Source organism: Polypterus senegalus, chromosome 5 (genome assembly GCF_016835505.1).
Source record: "Polypterus senegalus isolate Bchr_013 chromosome 5, ASM1683550v1, whole genome shotgun sequence".
Taxonomy (NCBI): domain Eukaryota; kingdom Metazoa; phylum Chordata; class Cladistia; order Polypteriformes; family Polypteridae; genus Polypterus; species Polypterus senegalus.
The window spans coordinates 71,053,171-71,071,518 of record NC_053158.1 but is presented as its reverse complement, the minus strand read 5'-3'; the positions used below and the strand labels follow the sequence as shown (position 1 = coordinate 71,071,518).

Below are 18,348 nucleotides of genomic sequence, written 5' to 3'. Positions count from 1 at the left end.
GGTGAATCTCATAATAATGGTGATTTATTGTTCAAAAATGACATCTATCTCAAGGCGCTGATCAATGCTCAGTAAGTTTTTTTGGCTTGAAAAATGGACAGATTAAGTAAGTGCTTGATGACCCATAGCCTCCATTATAATGGGCAAGATATTTTTTTTTAATTTATAGAAAACTCTTAACTTTAGAACACAATTCTCCATGGCAAATGCATGTTTGTGATGAAATAACTTTTAGTTGAAAAATACTAAACATATCCAATAAGATAATTTACCACCCTTTGTACTTATCTATTCCAGGGTTTCCAATAATTGTGATGGGGAATGTACGTAAAAATCATATAGTGCATTTTATATCTTATCTGTCTATCTATCATATAGTGCCTTTCATATCTATAGGGTGGTCCTGATCTAATTATGCAATTTTCATTTAGCAATAACTTATTAAGTTTATTACATAGAAAATCACCTGGAAAATCCCGGACCATCGAGAAGTGTGCAAACTGACGAAAAGAAGAATCGTCTTCACGCTGAACTGGAATCGTCTCCACATAAATCAAAGTCATCCAGACGATCTGGATGTGCATAATTAGATCTGGACCACCCTGTATCTATCTATCTATCTATTATATAGCACCTTAAATGTTTACTGGTTTCAGTTTAAGAGTTGGATCTGAGAAAGCAATGAGTGAGTGATGACCACAATGTAGAAAGTGCCGTTTTCATCATATCTAGCAGCAGGTCTCCAGCTTAGCAGTAACGTCATGCAGCAGAAGCAGATGTCCACTTAGGTTGCTTGGTTTTCCATCCTGATATTTTTGCTCATTTTTTGTGTTTTGTAATATGCTCCATAACAAATAGTAGGCCTGTTTTATTTATTAATACTGTAACTGCACACTGGGGGTTTGTTTTGTATTTCGGTAGTACCTGAAGTATCCCTGCTACATTATTGTGCATTTCTGCTTGCCTTTTAGGATCAGTATAAGTTCTGCTATGAAGTAGCACTGGAATACTTGAATTCTGGGTAACATTTGCCTTGATGGAATTGCTTTTTGACACATGGACATGTTATGTGTGTGAAGCACATGAAGACTGCTCACCTGTAGAAGGGTAGACTGATATTTTTTATCTGATACTTAACACAAAAAGAAGATGAACTTTTAAAGAAAAATCTGCTTGCACTGCCCATTTTTCACTGTAATTATTGTGACTCTTAATGTACAGCAAGGAGTGGTTGAACACGATCATCATTCAAGCATTGCCCGTCCACCATAGCTAGATGGAGAAAGAAAAGTATATGAACACAGTACTGTAGTGTACTGATGTTAAACGTCAATTTTAATCATTATCTTCTTGCCTGTGATTCTTGTTTACTGCCTTCTATCCTCGTTGGATGCAAAAGTGTCATTTCCGTATAGTGGGGAATGCAATATACAGTAGCGTCATTTTAACATTTTATTTAGTAAGTTTTTCTACACTAACATGAAGCAGTATACAGATATTAAGCTATTGATGAACTAAACTGGCATTTAATTGCAATACTTAATGTTAATTCATTGTGCTGTAATTGCTACAGATTATTGTACATTTGAGAAAGAAATGCTTCAATTTATAAAAAAGATCCAAAATGTCTATGTCTAAATAAAAAAAAAAATCCAAAGTGTTTTTTTTCTGCATTTGTTCATATTGTAAATATATTTTTTTTAATTCATCAAATTATTTATTCATAGAGTCCTTTTTGTGAAGCACAGTGAGTGACAATCATCTTTTTTTCAGACTCAATACGTTGTCAGCAAATTACAATGTTCGCTTTTGTTTATCTTGTATGATTTAACAACTCAAAAATAAAGTATCTTTCTCTCAGCCTCCTCGTCTTCCATTCTTTATCTCTGTAAGTGTTGTAGAGACTGAAGGAGATCAGTTGAGCTTTTTTCAGTTTGACTGGTCTGTTTACTTCAGTGTTATTCTAGTGACTGTATTGTGTGTTTTATCGTAGCCGGTGTGGACTGGGACCCGGACACAGGCAGACGGACAACATGGTTCCACCACACACCGTTTATTTACAATACTATATACAGTTCAGTGCACTTGCAAACCCCAGTGCCTCTTGCACCGATTCCCCAAAGTCCGGCCACACTCTCAGTCACCGTGCCTCTCTCTTGACCGCCTCCCGTCCTCTTCCACCCGACATCCACTTTCGACTGAAGGGAGGCGGCCCCTTATATGGGAACCCAGATGGGCTCCAGCTGCTTCCCGGCAATCAGTTGTAGCCACACCCCAGTGTGGCAGAAGTGCCGGCTGCGCACCCAGAAGTCGTCCAGGTGTCCCCTGTTCTCTTCCCCCCAGCACTTCCTGGTGTGGCGGAAGTGCTAGGCTCCAGGGTTCCTCAGGCACCTGGGCGCCGCCTGGCGGTGGCCACGGGCCCCTACAGGGTTGGGCTTCCAACATAACCAGGACGGACGCCCCCTCGCAGTCTGGAGGAGGCACAAGCCCGGCCGGGGACCACACCGGCCTTATTGTTTGTAGCTGCTAACCCCATTATAGGTCACATGACACACAGTATGTCATCACCCATAGAAGAAGGTGGCACACAGAATATTTGTTAATTGGTATCCAGGCTTAACATCGCAGTGAAGTGCTTGGTTGTAGAGTTATTGGGAAGTTTTCTTCTTCTTTTGACGCGACTCTGGTTTACACTCTGGCTTTGATGTCTGATTTGGTTTGCGCCTCTCCATGCTTGTTTCTGCCCTCGCACTTTGATCTCTTCATCTTACGAACCTTTTGGTTTTTCAAAATTAAAAGAAAATTGCCAAGAACACCTTCCCGTTCTATATTCTGCCAAGAAATTGGTGAAAGAAATATTTTTAAATATGGGACTAGAAGAAGAGACACAAGCCAAAAGATAAGCAAAGATTTATAACCAGGAAAAGACAAGCGTCCACTGTTGTCAAGCTCAGAGTCAAAACCCTGGAAATACATAAAGCGGACATTGTTTTACTAACTCAATAAATCCTTCGTGAACACGGTGGTTATTTCTCTGTTCATTTGGAAGTAAAGGAAGTGTTCACCGTAAACTTTCTACCCGCAGCCTGGTAAAGTCAACAGCCATGCATTTGTAGCAATGTGGCAACAACATGGCACCCCAGAAATGAATTAAACTTTTTAATAATACTTTCAGAATGCACACTAAAGTTAGATTCAGAATCTTTAGGATTAAAAAAGCCTAACTATATGGATATTGTTGTGATTTTTATTTTTTTTTTATTTCTCATTTTTTCATTTTTCTGTCCCTCCTTGAAGTGTTTGGGCCAATTTATACATCCGTTGTGATGCTTTTGTACCTAAGGAATTCATTTTCAACTGTTATTCTGTGGTCTAAGTCAGGGGTCCTCAACCCCCGGCTGCCCCCTTCACTGAAGACACTTTTCAGAACACTAGGCGGGCAGGGCTTTGCAGCGGCACAGAGAGAGGAGAGACCACGGTGAGAGAGTATTACAACAAAGTATTTTTTGTTTCTGACAGTTTCCCCATATGACATGAGCCCGCAGAAATCTCATTACTACGAAGTACATTCAGCAGCAGATACTTTCATTACAACGAAGTGACCTTAAAAAGCTTGAATGAATCATCTACAGAGCAGTTAGTTCTGCGGTCACAGCTCAGTTGTGGACATTTGCACAACGATCCCTAAACAGAAGAAACATTGTAAAAAATGTTCTTTCTTCGAACTTTCCTCGTACTGTTTTTTTTTTTTGCTGTTTTTGTTTTCAGTGATACCTTTTGCTTATCGCTCATCGACATTTGAAAAAGATCCATCGGAATTTACCTCACTGTCACCCTTCTATAGAAATGGCAGACACGATAACAGTGTTAATGTTTGTGATGTGCAATCTGTTGGAATGACAAATGCAATGCACGTGTCTTTGTTATATGCAAAAAAGAAGAAAATCTCGGCTTGCAAACGTATGCAAACTGCTGCATTTGAAGACGGCAAAAAAGCCGTTTTTATGTGGTTCAGTGATACTCCTTCAAGAAACATTCCTGTTAATGCGGCACTCATTCAAGAAAATGTGAGGTTTTTAAACTCTCTTGGGACCTCCGTCAACGGGACAACACGCTGTGAGCCTGCTGTTTCCCTGCCCCGGCAATGGACAAACAATCTTACACAGATGCTGCAATCGCACTTCGGGATGCACTTCAGTGTGACGTTCCCATTGGGTGGGATCCCAAAAGAGTTCAGAAACCTCACAATATGAAGAAGAAGAAGAGGATTATTTGGCTTCTGACTGATAACGGTGCTGCCCACAGCATACTTCCACATTCAGATGATGTTTGCGTTGAATTCGTCCCGCCCAGTTTCACAGCAGTGCTTCAGCCATTGGATTTGGTCATCATTCGCACCCTGAAAGTGTAATATCGCAAGGAAATGCTGAGAAAAGTTCTCGTCAGCATAACTTGTAGGCAGGAGGAGATTAAAATTAACACGAAAGAAACTATTGAAACTGCTTCCATTTCCAACATCCTATCTTTGTGAGGCAGCGTTTTCTGCAGTGACAGCAGCCAAAGCGAGATTACAGAGTAGACTGAACATAAGGCCTGCCCAGGGTTTGTTTCCTGCCTTGCGCCCTGGGATACTGGCTGGGATTGGCTCCAGCAGACCCCCGTGACCCTGTAGTTAGGATGTAGCGGGTTGGACAATGACTGACTGACTGACTGGTATATAGATGGCCATTGCAATGACATGGAATCTGTTTCTGTGAGTTCTAACAAAAAGTTATGAATTCTTTCTTTTTCTTAAAAATAGAGGGGGCAGTCAGTGTCATACATCCATTAACGTGTCCTGGCCTAAGTCTGAGAGTGTGTGTGGTGTGATAAAAATGCACAGGAGACGTCAAAGGTTTGGGGCAGCCACCCGTATAATATGCTCAGGCTGCCAATGGGTAATTTTCATTGAGTTGTCTTGAGTCCCAAACAGAACTGACTCATAGGTGTAAAGATGGCGGCTTTAAAGGCCGAGATTGAAAGTGATGTCATCATGGGTGCCAGAACCGGACGTGATGTCATCATGGGGCGCCAGGACCCGATGGAATTTCCCGTGAATGGTCTGTAGGGGATTGAAAGAGAAAGTCAGTGCCCCTCGCCACCTCCTGGTCTGGCATGGAACTGCTATTATTCAGGCCCTTTAGCTGCCGCTGATTCGCACATGTGTGACAGTGGCTAAGCACGCGGGGACCTAAATAATAATGGAGGCGGACAAAGTCAAAATTCAGGACTCCCCATCGTCTTTCAAGTCTGCCGTCTGGCAGCATTTAAAGAGAAAACAGCAAGCAAATAGTTGATAAGATGAAGACCACTGGCTAGCACTGCAAGAGAGTTTTGACACTCGTTACAGCAAGCACTACAAACTTGGTGAACTATGTACAACGCCATCACAGTTACAAATACAAATCACCACCGGCAAAGAAACAATTGCCTAACTGGCAGATTTACTTGCAGTACCACTTCCAGTCTAGTGCAAGGGCCGAAGAAATAGCGAGGTGTACTGGTGTTTTTATTGCGTACGGCATGAGACCGTTTTCAGTTTTTGAGAATGAGGGGTCTCAGCTGATCGTGAACACACTAGAGCCGAAGTACCACATTCCCTCACGCCTGCACTTTAGTGGCAACGAGGCTAGGATGAGTGTGAAGGAATCCCGAAAAGGCACAGAGAGCATCACAACAACTACAGGGAGCTGGACCTTCAGGGCGAACCAAAGTTCTGTTGTGATCCCAGCCCATTGTGTCAGCAGCAACTTGGAAATGGTGAGCTTTGTGCTTCAACTCGGCCTCTTTTTGGAAACCCACTCTGGATACAACATTGCTGAGGTGGCGAAATTGGCTGTTTTGGAGTGCGAGCTTGAAAGGGCCAATCGCAACATCACTGCTGTTACTGATACTGCATGTACCATGGATGTCGCAGTCAGAGAGGCTTTGCACATACTGAGGCTTGGGCGTACCACAGGTTAGTCGTCTGATTGGTCGAGTGAGACGGCTTGTCACTTTTTTTCACTACAGCTACATGTGCCATCAAACAGAAATGGCTGGGCCTTCCATCACATACACTGATAGCCGACAGTATAATGCGACAGAGTAGTGCACCGAAAATGCTCGATCGTTATCTTAAGCACCAAGCAGCAATGGCAGCAGCCCTCATAAGCACCGATATTGGTGTAATGCATGTGATAATGATGATGCCGAGGACATCGTACAACTGGTTAAACCATCAGGTCAGCCACCACAGTGCGAGGCGATGAACCTGTCCTCACTGCGTCATCGTGCCATAGAAGCACACAACTGAACAAAGTATGGCCTCAAAAGAGAGACTCACTCACTGTGTCAAGAATAAAGAGGGCAGTTCTGAAAGACCTCATGGGCAGACTTGTGGTGGGCACCGTGATGGCTGCAATATTTAGAACTCTGCCACATCTGGAGCCCAGCCAGCACAACGCTGCTAAATTAGAAAGCAGAGCAGTTACAGCGCAGCCACATGTTTATTTACTACCCACGGGCACACTGGTGTGTTTCTGTCAGTAAAAAGTACGTTCTGTAAAGTGCTAGCAGTCCAACTCTCGAAAGGATCTGAGATAGAAAGCAGACGAGTGACGGTTCAAATAGTGATACGCAATGGAGCTGACGCTAGTCACATATTAAATGTTCGACATATCCTGACTTAGAAGCTGACCCGATTGTTCCTCACTAGTCAGTGTTTACCTAGAAATATTAAAAATCAAATTGCAACTCGTTGTTTTTTATATTAAAAAGAACTTGTAACCTCTGCTATTTGTAGATCCAGGACACAGAGGGGACAGGAGATGGCGCTGAGCTGAATGAACCACCTCTGGAAGATCTGCTTGGAGATTCTCACTGAATACGAGTAGGACAGAGCAAGACATCGACGCGGAACGAAAAGAGTACCTTATTGCACTTAACATGCTGTCCATTGAAATGGTGGAACGAAGAAACTCCAGAGGATCCGCTGCGAAATATTTATAAAGAACTATTTTAAAAAAAAAGTGTAAACCAATGTGCTGTATGATAAAATCAAAAAATAGCAATAGTAAATCAATGAACAAACAAAAACAAATACATAACCAATTGACAGCTAAACAATTAACAGGAAAACAGTGAATGTGAAAAATCAATAAATTAATATGAGAGTTACTCATATACGGTTAACAGAAATCAAAAACGGGTGTGCGTTAAGTCTGGATTTAAACATTTCAGTTGATGGTGCTGACCTGGCAGAGCAGTCAAGAATACAGAGGCACGATCAGCGCTCGTCTTCATCTTAGACTTCGGCAGTTGAGAGGAACGTAAAGAGCGGACTAGTGCTTATGGAACCAGTAAATCAGCCAGATAGGATTTAGAGATAGATAGATAGATAGATAGATAGATAGATAGATAGATAGATAGATAGATAGATAGATAGATAATGAAAGGTACAATATAGATAGATAGATTTTTACAAAGGAACATCGAAACTGAAGGTGCAGTCAACTCAGTGTCAGGCATAAGAGTTAAAAAGACAAGAAGAGAGAAAATAATAGCAAACCGAATAGTAATAAAAGTACTTTACAAAATATACAAATTGCACTTGTTATTATAAACCAAAAGCAAAATTTTAAACTGAATCGTAAACTCAACTGGGAGCCAATGACGCGATGCCAGAATTGGGGTAACGGGCACAACTTTCTGAGAAAACGAGCAGCAGCATTCTGAAGCACCTGCAGCTGAGAGAGATGAGATCGACTGATTCCGGAATAAAGTGAATTACAATAGTCGAGGCGTGATATAATAAAAGCATGGCATATCTTCTTCAAGGTAACCCTGGGCTAAAACGTATCTCTCAACCAGGCCACCTCTGCACCAAGTGAATGTGTTTTGCCAAGTGCAGGAGATCCTGTGAATGCCCAAAGGGTCACAGGTGCCACCTGTTTATATTAGATTTATTTTTTTACCATTTTGGCACTACAGTATATATTTTTTCTGGAAAGGAAAAAAAATGCTTCAAATAATAGTTTTATTTAATAAGTAGAATATTATGCATTGTATTAAAAGTGTGTTGTGCTTTTTTATATACTGTGCAGAAGACTTTCAGTCTTGCCATATTGTTTAAGCACAGACAAAGGAAATGCATTATTGATTCTGAAATGCATGGAAGAGGAATTGTCTCAGAAATTATGACAAACAAAAATGTTTCAACCGTCGGTTTTCTTCATTCAGATTTAATTTAAAACTCGTGAACCCAATATCGTGAATCAAAGTGAATCGTAAACAGAGTGCATCGTCACATCCCTACGTGAACGTGAACTCATCAACACCAAGTGCATCCAATGAACCAATGGACTGTGTTACCTGAGGCTTTACAGTGTAGATGGCAGTCCCTTCACTGCAAAAACACGTACTGCAAAGACCAAAAAACATTTTTAAACAGGAGTTGTTATGCTTGTATTTAGCAAAAAAAAATCTGCCAAAGGGGTAAGCAAAATTTCTAAAAGTAAGCTGGATATGTCAATCATTCATCAACAAGGAAAGCCAGACCTGATGTCATGGTTTAGATACTTTTCACTCGGCTTAGATTTCTATTTTTGTGCTGTTGAACTGACAGACAGGTGGCTCCGCCTCTTGGGGAACCACCCACAAAAATAAAGGAACATGACAGAACAAGCAAAGAAACGTAGAAATTAAACGATACACAAAACTACTTAATAAAATACAAATAGCAAACAGAAATAGCAATATTATATTATACAACAGAATCGAACATGAGCAAAAAAGACATGAAAGAGAAATCTGAACAATGGAAGAAGCCTGGCTGAAACATAACAGATCCTTGTGCGTCTCTGGTTTACAACTTTCTGCTGGGTTCTTTACAAAAAAAATCCCACAACTTTCTTTTAAAAAGAACACAAATACATTCAGGAAACACCTCAGCAAATGAAAAGAAATTAAGGGAAAACAAGGAATTCAAGGAAAATGCAAATCATATCTCCGTAGGCATTCATTGCACAGCTGCTACTAAGGTGGTCGAGATCACAGCAGTTACATTGTGAGTTACAGTCACAGTTGTCTCTCTATTATAAAAGAAAATCTTGAGACGAGATTTTTTCAAGTTCTGCCCTCCTCTCAACCATTTTCAACGTCATTTATGGTCCTCTCACCTCTCATTTGTGTGGATGCTTTTGTCAGACACAGTTCCTATAAATTTTTACGTTTTCCTCACTTTAAGTTCCTAATAAAAGAAGACTTATTATGTCCAAATTGTATTGAAGAATTTCATCCCGAAGGGTTATCAACAGAAGAAATGAATACACGGGCAATCCTAGCACCGAGAAACGATGAAGTCAAATGAATTGACGCGTAAATTGTCGATCGGCTACACGGAAAATTGGTTAAATGTGTATCAATAGACTATGCTGAAACAGTTGGTGGTGATGTTGCGGAAGATGAAAACATCAACATAAAATATTCTGTAGAATATCTACAACCGTTAACACCAGACGGTCTTCCACCGGCCGAATTACTGTTGAAAGAAGGATGTGTCGTAATGTTATTGTATAAATTATGTCTGAGTGATGGGCTATGCAGTAGGACAAGATTAGTTGTATTCAAAATTGGTCGAACAATTCTGACATGTAAAATTTTAACAGGTGACAAGAAAGGTAATGCAGTACGTCTTCCGAAGATAACATTAGACAGAAAAGGAGATCTTAAAATGGCATTTGTATTAAAATGTTTACAGTTTCCTGTTAGAATAGCTTCTGCTATGACAATTAACAAATCACAGGGACAAACATTCGAAAAAGTCGGTTTATTTATTAGAGAGAAACGACATTCACTCACAGGCAGTCATACGTTGTGTTGTCACGATGTAAGTCCAAACACAGAATCAAAATTAATGCGATATTCACAAAAAGTTCATTCCAAATATTGTTTTACTGAAGTAAAAGTGTAAGTTTAAAAACTATTTCTGTGTTAATTTCAAAGTCAAACAGAACGAAAATACCTCTAACGCAACATGAAACATGATTTTCTTTCAATTTATTATGTTTCACTATTTTTTTTACTGTAATGTAAAATAGTTAGTTCTATTATGTATATGTAACAATTCCCAATCTGTTTAAATTGTACATCCGCTTCCCCATACGCGAGCGACAGATCCGCCAAGTGGCTAGCGTGTAGCACTCGCCCGGGGGTTGGTGAGTGAAGCGAGCAGATGGCAGAGCCCCCTAATTTTCTTTAATATTAAGTGTGCCCCACCAGGATATACCAGAAAAGACGACAGCCCATGGAGCTTGGAGTACGATACCAAAACGACACACTAGAGAGTTCATGGAGCAGCAGTAAAGGGCCCGACTGAAAGACATCAAAACCTGCAAATATACTTTGAGGAAAGACCTGAGCAAATGGCAACGGGGACAAAAAGAAAGAACCTGCAAATATGGGAGATTCTGGGGGGATGAAGGGATTCCCACTAAATTCATGATGGAGATTTTCTACAAAATGCTTGAAAACAGAAAAAGCATGTCGCGTAGGACCACCCAAGTGCTTTCAGTGTTAAATTCGACAGATCTGAGGATAAAAACAAAAGGGTCCTTTGCTTTGCTAGGGCGAACGGCACACTCTTGTTTGAAGACTACTGGGTCAGAATTTTTTTTCTCATATCAATGGCATTAAGGAGTGGTGGCTCTGAGGCTCTGAGGCTAGGGGTCTGCACTGGCATTCGGAAGGTTGCCGGTTCAAATCCTGTAAATGCCAAAAGGGACTCTGCTCTGTTGGGCCCTTAACCTGCAATTGCTGAGCGCTTTGAGTAGTGAGAAAAGCGCTATATAAATGCAAAGAATTATTATTATTATTAAGCAAACATTATGGATCCTACCGTGTGACGGTGACGTCAATAACAGCTTGCACTTTGTACACCTAGAGAAGCTGAGGAGGCCGTGAGAAGTCGCCCTTCAGACTGGATGAATAAAGGCCATCAGGACAGAAGCTTTGGATTGTTGTTTTGAGGCAGAAGGAGACATGAAAAGATTTGTAAGTGAAGTGATTTCCGTTTCTGGGCTCGATAACATCACTTCCGTTTCTGGGCCTGATGGCATCATTTCCGTTTCTGGGCTCGATAACATCATTTCCGTTTCTGGGCTCGATGGCATCATTTCCCCTGCCTGGCTTTAAAACTGCCATGTTTTGTCTGTCTCTTCGGTTCTGATCTGGACTAATGTCTGTTAAGACCTTTGGAACAAATCTTTGCTTTTTGACAGCCTACTTTCAAGTATACGGATGGCTGCCCCCAAACCTTTTTGCTGTGTTGTCCGAGTCATGTCACAGTGTATTAATGTTAAAGTCTGGCTGATAGTATGCAGAATCTTATTACTGCACAGCTACTCTTGATATTGCTGCTGCTATTTCAGTTTCCAACTTTGACTTTATTAATTCAGCATTATGCTGATACGCGTACTGTACACTATTATTATTATCATGTAATCTGTTTCTTTTATCTGTCTACTTATAAATGTGGGTAAATACATAATCTCAATTGTAGACTTAGTTAATAATCTGCCTCTAATTATTACCTGGCTTCAGTATGAATACTTGTTGTGTTGTGTTGTTGGAGTGGCCCTGCATTTATTTATTTCTTTATGATTCCTTGGTGGGTTCCTTCATCCATCGCGGTTCACAGCACTTGAGATACAACTGGTTTCATTTCCTTTGTTTCTCCACAGCACCGGCTGGTGAAGTGACTTGCTTGGGGTCACACAGTAGAGGCTTTGAACCCACAGCCTTGACTGCCAAGTGTGTGAACAGTAGGACACCCACCCGGCATTGTAGCGGTGCCAATTCTCGGACCTCCCCAGTACGTTTCCGTTTGCAGTTCTACTCATTACCCTTTTTGCAGTCTGCTTTTCTGTGTGACATGTCCGAGACCTGCAACGTGAAGTCCTCCATCTTAGCCAAGTCTTGAGAAGAACGAGGGGGATGAGTGTCTGGAGCTCAACCTTCTGCTGTTTAAGATGTTGCTGCTGCAGGATTTAGCAGGTAAAATATTTGAACAGTTAAAAGAAACAAATGCTGAAATATGACTGTCACAGAGGAAGTCCAAGCCATCAATTAAACAGGATAAGACTTCGTAATATTACAGAGAGTGTGGAGATGAAAGTCCAGATAACAGCCACTGTTCATTTAACCTTATTAGTTTGAATCTTAAGGGTCTCAACCATGAACTGACAACATAATGATCACATGATGGACATTTAACAGTTTGTTAAATAAGACCATATTTAATTTGTAATTGATTAGTGTTGGTCACCAAAATCCGCCAAACTGTTTTTCGCAGTAAATACGCTGTGTGACCTTATTCATTGAATGTTATCCTGGAAATTCACCGTGCAACGGATTTGGACAAATGTTTTTTTCCCAGCACCCCATGATGCTTTGCAAGTCCAGTGTGACATGGCAGAGCTGTAGCATGAATAGGACAAACTCTGAAACTAGTGGAGGACTAAAAACTTAATGGAAAACTTATAAAGACATTTAAACATAAAGCACACGTGCAGAAGGAAACTGGAAATGTGTCGGTGCGTCCGTGTCTTAAAGGTAACGTCATTTTGTATGGTCTTGTATGTGACCTGTGTGGCGTAAGTAAGCTTACCCCTTTAATAGTATTACCCAGAGTGCTGTGCAGGTGATGTCATCAGGAGGGACTGAAGAATCCATGTGTGTGTTGTGCATTTGGTAGCAGCGGCAGTGAACGAGCAAAAAGACAACAAACTGTACTCTGCGGTTTGAGAGAGGTGAGTGCCTGTTATCGAATCGGTGGGAGTAACCTTAGTGAATTCAAGCTGCATGTCTGCAAGAAATGTTACTCTTCTGATGCTTCATTCTAGTCATTTAATCTCAGACAGCCAGGGAGGTACAGTGGTTAGCATTTAGCATGGCTGCTTCACAGCTCAGGACACATTTTTGCCCACGATAATTGATACAGCGTAGTTGGCCGACATTTTATTAGCCATCAGGGACACTTAAAGACTATCGCAAAATTATAATCCACTCAAAACTACTTTTTTTTTTGTTTCCCCATTGACTTCAATGCATTTCGCTGAATTTGACGAAATTCCCGAACATTTCCGCGATCTCACTGTGAGATTCGCATATCACTACATAAGATGAAGCTTTTAAGTGAAAGGTGCTATATAAATAAAATTGATTATTATAATTATTACATGAATTAACTCGGAAAGCTAACAGCGGTTTAGAAGGCAAGTGACCTTTTGGACAGAAGGTACCACCTGACAATGACGCATAGCATGTTTCTTTTCAAGAGACAGAGGATGCTGGGATGCATGCAAATAATAAAGAATACTGGGGGATATGCAAATGTAAAGCAAATACGAAAACAGTCTTATTACTTTATATATGGCTAGGACTCCCTCAAGGTGGCAGCATTGCTTTGGATTCCCACAGGGCATCATAAGACATGGTTTTCTTCGACTCAGCCCTGTTGGGTACCGCCAGGGGGTGCTGCGGGAACGGAGGAGCCCTGCTTCATGGGGCTTCTGTCTCACTCAGAAGTGCTTTTGGACAACTGTACAGAACACCAGAAATCGATAAAAGGAGCTGCCTGCCTCAGTTCTGGTGAGCCAGAGTTGGGAGGAGGAGGACAACACTTGCGTGGAGGAGGAAGTGAGAGGCAATGAGAGAGAGAGAAAGATAAGAGAAGACAAGACATTACTGAGTGATGTTTATTGAGTGCTCTATTGATATACTTGTGCTGGTGGGAAACACTTAAGGAGAAAAGTTTCCCATGAATAACAACTCTTGTGGTTTTACACTTGCATCCAAGCTTGCTTGTGCAGGGTATTTGGGGAGCTGGAGTGCCCCCTGGTGACCACAATGTTTAAGCAGATAAACTAGCCAGTGTGTATGTGCTTGTAAGAAGATGTGAAATAGGTGCTTAGGACCTTGTGGTTATCATTTTATCATATTTAGCTAAAAGTAGCTTCACTGACAAGTAACAAGAGCATCGGAAGTTATCAGATGTCTAATTTTGGCTGACGTAATTCTTGCATGATCAGCCACCAAGGCACTATATAAAGGAAAAGATTTGAAGAGCGTTGTTAGAGAGAGACATCACAAGAGGTGAATAGAGCACAAACATCACGTCTGGCCTAAGAAGACAAAGACCGCAACACCTTAAAACCAATCAGCCACTTGACATAAAGCTTGCTGTGTGACTTTGATTTGAATCGCTAAGGTTGTGTTTTCATCCATTATTATAACTATTATTTGGTTTCTCTTGAAATAAAGATAAGTTTTCATTGAAATTCAATTTGGTTTTTATCTCACTGAATCAGCAATCATTGGGGGATCTCTACAGAATGACGGACTTAAATTCATAATCAGGCTCTGTAGAATCCCAATTCAAGTCATAAGTGTTAAGAGGTTTGTGATCGGACCGATCTGTGGCAGTGTGAGCTTTTAATAAACTGTCCATTTGTCTGTGGTGGGGCAGCCATGGGGTGCGTGTTGTGGACAGCCAACCGATTGCTTAACTAACACTAGAATCCCTGAAAATTACAATTATTTTCGCTGTCCCTGACCTCCTTAAACTTTCCTGACATATGCCAAGAAACTTGTAGTTCCTTATCACTTCGCTATTAGCCCGCTTTTGTTTTGCAAATGTTTGGGTTAGCAGAATGCAGCCTGCTACACCTCACATCCCCTGTTCAGTCAGATGAAGTGTTTATCTGGCAATGCGTTTGTAAGGAATTATATAGGTAATGAAATATTGTTATTTGAAATATATACATTCTATTTGTGTTCTGTGTATACAATGATCTGCATAAATATAGAATGGCAGAGGAAATGCGAGGCAAGAAATGCTGAAACATGGCATTACAGTAATAATGACATCATTTTGATGTGAAGTGTAGGATGTGTGAAGACTGAAGACTAAATATCCAATAATAACTTTCACAAAAGGTGTAAGGAAACACGTTTGCTTTTATTCAAGAGTAAAACCAAAGAAAAAGAAATTGTCAATTGAAATGTTGCTGAAGCCCAACTATCAGTTGTGTGAGAGATGGCCGGCAGTTTATCCTGGCCAGCACCCCCAGGCTGCTAGATGGAATCCTCCCTGCAACATGGAGGTGCCCCGGATGGACAATGGAGTTCGTCTTCACAGCCCTACTGGATACCGTGGGGGCTGCCAGGGGAGGCTGCAGGGAGACACGAAGATTGTGTGTATTATAAGCCGGAAGTACTTACCAGTCATGGGGACGGAAGAACTAAAGTACTTCCGGGCTGAAGAAAAGTAAGAGTTTTCATCTGACCCGGAAGTGCTATAGAATCACATGGACTCAGGGACAGAAGCACTTCCAGGTCGAAGACTATAAAAAGGACGACGGGAAACCCAGCAGACTGAGCTGGAGTTGGGAGGGAGTGTGACGGAGCTGCTGGGTGGTAAGGAGAATTGATTTATTATTGTATATTGTGGAGGTGGAGGTGCTTTGTGCACATTATTTAAGAAATTAAAATTATTTCTGGGACTTTTACCTGGTGTCTAGACGTGTTGTCTATAGGTTTGGAGGAGCAACAGCGACCCCTAGTGTCACAGTTGGTGCAAAATAAAAGTTGTTCACATATGTGTGCGTTTGCGTGTGTGTTTTTCAGCAGGTTGTCATAGTGGTAACGCTGCCCCGTCACAGATCTTCGCAGTGGATAAGCTACCATTTAGCAATGGGGAGGTAATTGGGCCGAGACTCATGTCGTCTCTGCATTCATCGCTTTGAGCAGTGAGCTGTGATTATTATCATATAATAAAGACATACATTTGATGCGAGTCTGTAACACCCTGTGCAAATTTATGGTACTTGTAAAACATGTTACTTTTCCTCACACACAGACGTTCACATCAACATGTCATTTGAATGATTTTTTTATTCAGTTTTAATCTTGGATTCTTGTATAAAAAAATGTTCAGATGACATGTTGATGTGAATGTCTGTGTGTGAGGAAAAGTAACATCCACCAAAGACACTGTGCTGTCTGTCTACTCAACACGACACTAAGAAGAAATTACTGAGCTGCATTTGTGTGCCTGCTTTTATCCCTTCAGCGCTAACTTTTACAAGTACCATACATTTACACCGGCTGTTACAGGCTCAAATCAACTGTATGTTTTTTTATGTAATAGTAACAATAATAGCAGCTCACTACTCAAAACGTAAGATGCTAGGAGGACCCAGGATCAAACCCACAATCTCTTGATTACGAGGCAGCAGTTCTTACGTCTGCACCAGCCAAGCTTTGTGTCAAATGATACTTTAGCTTCAGTTTTTACACATTGCCAGATTGAACAATTTCTTTTTCTTTGGTTATATTCTTGAATAAAAGCTCACTTGTTTTGTTATACCTTTTGTGAAAGTGTTTATTTGATATTTAAACTTCGGTCTTTACACATTATACACTTCACGCCAGTATTTTGTCATTATTACTATAACATGAAAAAGTTTCTGTTCTAGTTATGTGTTCAACATTTCTTGCCTCGCATTTCCAGTCATCCTATATTAGCACAGAATGTTGTAGAAACGGAACACACATGAAATGTATGTATCCCAAATAACGATATATTATGTACCCTATGCAATTCAAGGCACCTCAATTCTTGATAAAGAGAATTCAGCTCTGAGAATTTTGTGTCTGACTTGACTTCAGCTGCGTCGGTGGGGATGAGTGAGCAGACTGCCTGCTGCCATCTACCTTCTAACCTCTCTTTCTGTCTCTCTCTCATTTCTCCTAGGGCACGAAGCAGAAAATGGCTGACAGTGGGGTAACTCGCATTGAAATCGTAGTTGAAGAACTCCAGGCACTCGACGAACAGATTCAGAAACTCCTGTCCCAACGGAGATACCTTAGAAATCTGAAGGCCCGGCTGTTGGATAAACCGTCCTTGCCATCTGGAACCGGTGAAACATCAACCCCGCGTTGTGCCGACCTCACCCCGCGTCGTAGGGCGGCGCGCTGATGACCTCGGTGGATTTCAGCTATGCAGGCGGGGGTTCAAGGCCAGAGCACCTCCATCGGCACAGGCGAGCATCCTATCTCAGAACCGGTTTGACCCTCTCCGCGTCCCCATTTCGCCTTCAGCCCCTGGTGATGTAATAGTGATAGGTGATTCTATCGTTAGAAACCTTAATGTTGCATGCCCTAATGCAAAATCGTTTGTTTCTTGTTTTCCCGGTGCTCATGTCCGAGATGTAATGAAACGTGCGCCAGCAGTCTACGAGAAACACAAGGAGTGGGCAGTTGGAGCAATCGTCTTGCATGCCGGCGTAAACGATATAAGGCACCAACAATCAGAAATCCTGAAGGCTGACTTCGCAGCTTTGATTAAAGACACGAAGGAGAGGACCCCATCGGCAAAGATCTTCCTCTCGTCAGACGATCCAATGAATACTACAGTCGCCTGCTAGGATTGAACAACTGGCTACAGGGTTTCTGCAAGAAGAAGGATGTCGGTTTCATCAACAATTGGAATCTCTTTTGGAAAGGCCGCGTCTCTTCAAGCGTGATGGCCTGCATCCGAACAGTTTCGCGCCGGGTCCTCTCCGAAAACATATCGAAGGTAATTCGTTTTCTTGACTATCTATCTCTGCTCTTAACCCCTTCCAAATAATACTGTTGTGCCAGGACATGATGAATGTTTAATAGAGTCTTCCGTTAAAGTGCACAACATTAATACTGTAATAAGCAATCTCAATGCACGTAGAAAACCTAGGAAATACGGCATAAACTCCAATAATCTAATTAAAATCACTATTTTAGAGGAACAATGTATTAAAACTATAAAACAGATCACAGATTAAACAAAAATACACACGAGCGGCTAATAAAATAATTTAGTTCCTATTCCAAATATCAATAACGCATATAGTACTCATCTCTGCACCTCGAAACATTAAATATGGCACTATTAAATGTTAGAGCTTTAACTAACAAAACGTTTTTATCAACGATCTTATTAGTGATAAAAAATAGATTTATTGCACTAAATGAAACGTGGCTTAATTCAGACAGCGGCTGTTTTAATCGAATCTGCCTCCGGATTACAGTTTTACTCGTGCAGACCGCCAGGGAAAAGGGGGCGGATTGGCTAACATTTACTCGAGCGATTAAAATGTAAAGATGTCAGTTTTGGTAAGTTCAAGTCCTTTGAGTATCTCGCCGTTGTTATCATGGAGATTCTCAAGTTCTAGTACTATCCGTGTATAGACCTCCTAAATATAACGCGTCTTTTTTTGAGGAATTCTCTGA

At 41.2% G+C, this 18,348-nt stretch overlaps 1 protein-coding gene across 11 annotated transcripts in view; it reads left to right on the top strand.

The window, feature by feature from the left end:
* The window catches only part of ptprma (protein tyrosine phosphatase receptor type Ma), an 815,060-nt gene extending 813,200 nt beyond the window's left edge, over positions 1 to 1,860 (top strand). For all 11 annotated transcript variants that reach the window (XM_039754798.1, XM_039754797.1, XM_039754796.1 and 8 more), the window contains one exon: positions 972 to 1,860. In XM_039754798.1, the coding sequence (XP_039610732.1) occupies positions 972 to 1,025 (54 nt within the window). In that variant the 3' untranslated portion in view covers positions 1,026 to 1,860. The remainder of the gene's footprint in view (positions 1 to 971) is intronic.
* Positions 1,861 to 18,348: the final 16,488 nt, after the last annotated feature.